Raw genomic sequence first — 5,656 nt, 5'->3', positions numbered from 1 at the left:
AACCGCATACTAGCGCACTAAACAGTATGTGAAAGTAGTACGCCACGGTTAGTACTGATACTGCTGCAGCACTGTTTACACATACTGCTTAGCACGCTAGTATGTGACTTGGTACTTTTATTAAGGTGCTGATGGGATTTATATACAGTTAGGTCTGGAAGTATTTGGACAATGACAGAGTTTTTGTGATTTTGCCTTTATACACCATCACAATGGATTTGAAATAAAACAATCAAGATGTGATCGAAGTGTAGACTTTCAGCTTTATTTTAAGAGGTTACACAAAACCATTACCATTTAGGAATTTCAGCCATTTTCAACAAAGTACCTCCATTTTCAGTGGCTCAAAGGTATTTGGACAAAGTGACATAACTGTAAATATAACCATAATTTTAATACTTGGATGAAAATCCTTTGCAGTCAATGACTGCCTGAAGTCTGGAGCCCATGTTCTCAAAACTCAAAGTCTGAGTTTCCTCCCTGGAGATGCTTTGCCAGGCCTTCACTGCAGCCACCTTCAGTTGCTGAAGAGAAACGTTAATAACACAGTAAATGTTTATTTCATTTAATAAAATAAAGGGAAAAAATAAAATGCATGACATTTTATAATATAAATATATTATAAAATAATATTATATAAATTAAAACAATAACAAAAGTTAAAAAGAAATCCTAAAAATGTAATAACTCATACTGAGATAAAGTTAAACTAGTGTATGTCACAAGCTCACTGAAACTGGATAGTTAAAGACTGGAAAAAGACAAGGTGATTTTTTTATTTTTTATTTTTTTGTAATCCTCAGCTGTCCATGATAGACTCAGATTCCTGTTCTTGGATGACAGGAGTGGACCCTGATGTGGTCTTCTGCTGTTGTAGCTCATCTACCTCAACGTTCAATGTTTTGTGCATCCTGAGATGCTTTTCTGCTCACCATGGTTGTAAAGAGTGATTATATGAGTTACTATATCCTTCCTGGCAGCTCAAACCAATCTGCCCATTTTCCTCTGACCTCTCTTATCAACAAGGCGTAGCCACTCACACAGCTGTCACTCGCTCAATGCTTTTTGTTTTTCACACCATTCTGTGTAAACTCAAGAGACTTGTTGTGTGTGAAATTCCCAGGAGAACAGCAGTTTCCGAAATACTCAAACCAGCCCTTCTGGTACCAACAACCATGCCACAATCAGAGTCACAGAGATCACACTTCTTCTTTATTAACTGAAGCTCTTGACCTGTATCTGCATGATTTTATGCATTGTGCTGCTGCCACCTGATTGTCTGATTAGATAACTGCATAAATGTGCTGTTGTGCAGGTGTTCCTAATAAATATTACAGTATGTACACTATATGGCCAAAAGTTTGTATCTGTGGCCAAAAGTATATGTGCTTGTTGAACATCCCATTCCATATTTATTCTCCCTTTGCTGTTATAATAAGCTCCACTCTTCTGAGAAGGCTTTCCACTAGATTTTGGAGTGAGGCTGTGGGGATTTGTGTTCATTCAGCTACAAGAGCATTAGTGAGATCAGGCGCTGATGTTGGTGAGGAGGTCTGGGGTGCAGTCAGTGTTCCAGTTCATCCCAAAGGTGTTCAGTGGGGTTGAGGTTGTCATGCTGGAACAGGTTTGAGCCTCTTAGTTCCAGTGAAGGGAAATTGTAATGCTACAGCATACAAAAACATTCTATACAATTGTGTACTTCTAAGTTTGTGGAATCAGTTTGGGGAAGAACCACATATGGGTTTGATGGTCAGTTGTCATACATTTGACCATATAGTATAGGTGTATAGCCTATAAGCCTATGTTATGAGAATGTGCCATAAAAAAATCCACATCTTTTTAAGAATGCCATGTAACCTATACAAATAGAAACAAAAATGTAAGAATTATTGTATGCCATGTGGACTGCAGCAAGGTAATGGTACTCAGGCTCTTGTATAAATCTTGTATAAAGTTGTCTTTTGCACCATCGTGGTGTTTAAAAAAATCTGTTTAGGATGCAAATCTTACTTAACTAGTGTACTTAACACACTGCAAACAAAAAACACATATAGAGGAACAGCACACTTCAAACTCTATTTTAGTTCTTTTAGCAGATGCAATTAAGACACACTGACAGTAGGGGAAGCTGTAGCATCCTCAAACCCCATTACTTCTTATTAATGGTGGAAATTTCACCTCTTTTATTTTGTGAGTTGGATCTTTTGGTTCAGCTCAGCAATAAGAACCGACTCATCAACGTCTCAGTCATTTATTTTATTAAACCATAATATTTGCCATATTTTAGCAGTAACTGTTCCTTCCTTGCCTGACAATAGCTGAAATTGTTTAATGAAATCTTACTGTAGCCTAGCTTTTAATTAACTGAATAGTATTAGTTTGCTTTATAGCATTGTGTTATAGAACCTAATTAAATCATTGCAAGCCAATAAGCAATACAATAATGTTATGTCACCCTGCTGTGTCTGTGCCTCATTATGAAGATTCACTTTAAAATAACAGACTTGGACTACATACACACAGCTGAAAGTCAAACTCACCATTCTGAGATTTAAAATTTTCATGGAAGCATTTTAGCAGTTACTGAAAATAAATAAATGTGTCATGGCATTGCCTACATCTTTCAGTGTTTCAGTGTTCACCTACAAGAGCTGGCTTAATGTGCAGACTCGCTCGAGAATGACGTTAATAATTCTTATAGTTAATATACAGTACTGTGCAAAAGTCTTAGGCACCCTATATTTTTTAGTACAAACTTTGTTATAGATTTTTATTTTATGACTTTTACATTATCGAGTCAGTACAAAAACATTTTAGATTCCAAACATTAGTTTTCAGGCACAAAATAAAATGTTACAGAAAATTTTGTATGGCAGTAAAGAAAGCAGTATATTACATAAGAGACACTTTTCAGACAAAAAAAACATAATGAAGGCTGCTGGATTTTGCTGAAAAATTAGAAGCAAGTGTGACAGTCAAAGTCTCCAGAAGAACTGTGGCTGCTTCTGCAAGATGCTCAGTAACACTTACAGCTCATTTCCTTATAAAACTGCACACATTGTACCTGAGACTACTATTTTTTTTTTTTTTTTTTAAGTGAAGGATCGTCACACCAAATATTGACTTTCTTTCATTTATTACTGTTTACTGCTCTTCATAGTATTTTTTTTATATGTAGGCATCATTTTTGTATGCATCATTGCTCTACAGCATTTATTTGCACATGCCCAAGACTTTTGCACAGAACTGTATGTCTGATGAGAGAAGGCACCTCAGGCAGTCATTACCTGTATAAACCATTTGCATTATTTCAAAACCTAGCCCTAGGAGGCTGTTTGTTAAGTCAAAGGCAAAAAGGAGACAGATCAGAATGTTCTTGTGCAAAACTAGTTTATTTACAAAACGAATGGCACAGTTGTGACAGTCAGTGCTTGTGCACAGTTTGAAGAATATGAGTGAGCTGCCCCAACCAGAAGACCTAACTGGAAAATCACATCAGCACAAGCTTGTGGCTAAACCCCGAAGAGCTTCGCTCTCAGAGTGGGCAAATATTGCCCAAGAGAAACTGTGGCAGATATCATTAAGGCAAGTTTCACCAATCACACGCAGGAGGTAAGCAGCACACGTCAAAAAAAACCCTCTGCGTCTTACTGGAAATCATTATAACAAGTGAGAGGGTTATCGTTAAAGGCCAGTGTAAATGTAAGAATCACACATGAATCATTGCAAGGGAGTGAGTGAGTAAAACTAGTAAAATCCTAAAAAAAAAGAAGAAAGGTCTCTGTTCAATTGTTTCAGTCAGATAACATTGCATTCACACCTGGGAGTAGAAACTGGAATTACATCGTAATAGAAACTGGAACTACAGCCAAAACGTCTTGTTTACACACATGAATGGGAGAATGAGGGTGCTCAGCAGCAAACATTTGATCAAAACAGCATTTCTTTAGAGCAATTACACAGGCAGTAGAAAGTTAAGAGAGGAAAGAACAAAAAAAAAAAAAAAAAGAGAAAGAGAAAGACAGAGAGAGAGACAGTAAAATGGAGGTAAAGCAGAGATCAAAATATCAGGAATGGTAACTGGAAAGTCCTCGCAAAGTTCATATCAAACAGCCAGTTTGCTGGCCACCAGCGAGGTCTTCCTCTGTGGCAGATCCTGAGGAGTCGGGATGTGATCTCCTGTGATCTCGGTTTTCTCCGTCGCCGCTGCCGGGAGCTGTTTATTCTTCATTTTGGCCTTGGCCATATTGTAATCTCCTGAGTCAAAGTACTTTTGCTGCAGAAAAAAGAGTGCACATTGATTAATATACAAAAAAATCAGGTGTGATCGCGATCATATGTGGTCAGGTTTGTCGAAATGCTCATGATCGATACATCATATGATCAATACAGAAATGGTTTCTGCACAGCAGGTGTGTTTGGAGATAAAACATACCCCTTTCTGTAGTCTTTTCCTCAGCAGGTCTGAGCCTCCTGGCTTAGCGCCCAGATGAGGATATCTAGCCTTTAGCTTTGCTTCTTCTGCCTTCTCAGGACTCACAACTTTATCCTGCATCTCCTGCAGAACATGGGGAGCAATCAAGGACAAGACAGAGAGTTACTAAACAAACTGACAAGGAAAACAAAGAAAAAAAAAAAACTAGAAATTAGTAGTCAAAACAAGTGGCAAATCCCAAACAGACTTTATGAGCAGTTCATACAGAGATGAGTGAATAAGGATAGTATTATATCAGAGCAATGAACCAATATACACGCCAGTGTGACATCCACACTGGGAAACAGCATGCTAGCTGGTCATTAGCTAACGCTAGCTCCACTGCGTTCTGCTGAGACTGACCTGCTGCTCCTCTGTACTCACTTCTTCCACAGCCTGCTCGGTCTCGCGGGACATTTCGATAAACACGCGCGAATAATCACGAGCTTGCTAATCAACTGCGCGTGGATGTCTCCCTGCACAACCTCCAGCACAATGCCGCTCTGCTGCTAGCTGTTGTGAATGTGAATTAAAGGAACCTGAATGGATGGATGGATGGATGGATGGAGGTGCTACTTTGTCTAGTAGCGCCCTCTACTGGACCGGAGACCCAACCATGAGCCAACACTACTCCTAACTCCACATGGGGTTATTCCTACCTTTATTGACATGTTTGCATCTAGTTTTCTTCCCCAAGTTAAAATGTGTTTACTAAAAATGTACACCAATCAGTCATAACATTAAAACCTCCTGCCTAACATTGTGTAGGTCCTCCTTGTGCCACCAAAACAGCTCTGACCCATCGAAGCATGAACTCCACAAGACCTCTGAAGGTGTGCTGTGGTATCTGGAACCAGCATTAGCAGCAGATCCTTAAGTTGTGAGGTGGGGCCTCCATGGATCAGACTTGTTTGTCCAGCACATCCTACAGATGCTCGATGGGATTGAGATCTGGGGAATTTGGAGGCCAAGTCAACACCTTAAACTCTTTGTCATGTTCGTCAACCCATCAAACAATTTTTGCAGTGTGGCAGTGCGCATTATCCTGCTGAAAGAGGCCACTGCCATTAGGGAATACTGTTGCCATGAAGGGGGGTACTTGGTCTACAACAATGTTTAGGTAGGTGGTATGTGTCAAAGTAACATCTACATGAATGCAAGGACCCAAAGTTTCCCACCAGA

The 5,656-nt window shown here is 39.2% G+C and overlaps 1 protein-coding gene across 2 annotated transcripts; it reads right to left on the bottom strand.

Annotated features, from left to right (window-relative positions):
* Window positions 1-3,373: 3,373 nt before the first annotated feature.
* Window positions 3,374-5,033, bottom strand: arpp19b (cAMP-regulated phosphoprotein 19b). Of its 2 annotated transcripts, none has more exons than XM_026919486.3 (3): window positions 4,859-5,033; window positions 4,436-4,558; window positions 3,374-4,276 (listed from the first exon to the last, which is right to left on the bottom strand). In XM_026919486.3, exons 1-3 carry the CDS (start codon window positions 4,889-4,891, stop codon window positions 4,106-4,108), a joined length of 327 nt encoding a protein of 108 aa, XP_026775287.1. In that variant the 5' UTR covers window positions 4,892-5,033; the 3' UTR covers window positions 3,374-4,105. The 2 variants fall into 2 exon arrangements, with proteins under 2 accessions (XP_026775287.1, XP_026775286.1); XM_026919485.3 differs by having other exon boundaries at window positions 4,838-5,029.
* Window positions 5,034-5,656: the final 623 nt, after the last annotated feature.

Source organism: Pangasianodon hypophthalmus, chromosome 9 (assembly GCF_027358585.1).
Source record: "Pangasianodon hypophthalmus isolate fPanHyp1 chromosome 9, fPanHyp1.pri, whole genome shotgun sequence".
NCBI lineage: Eukaryota > Metazoa > Chordata > Actinopteri > Siluriformes > Pangasiidae > Pangasianodon > Pangasianodon hypophthalmus.
This window is presented reverse-complemented; position numbering and strand designations above follow the sequence as displayed.

Bases quoted from the DNA above. Each gene is read 5' to 3' on its own strand.
- arpp19b (XM_026919485.3), bottom strand. From the start codon at position 4,891: ATGTCCCGCGAGACCGAGCAGGCTGTGGAAGAAGTGAGTACAGAGGAG. The intron at 4,559-4,837 runs GTCAGTCTCAGC...CATGTTCTGCAG, and splicing joins TGAGTACAGAGGAGCAGCAG to GAGATGCAGGATAAAGTTGT. The intron at 4,277-4,435 runs GTATGTTTTATC...TTTTTTCTGCAG, and splicing joins GGAAAAGACTACAGAAAGGG to CAAAAGTACTTTGACTCAGG.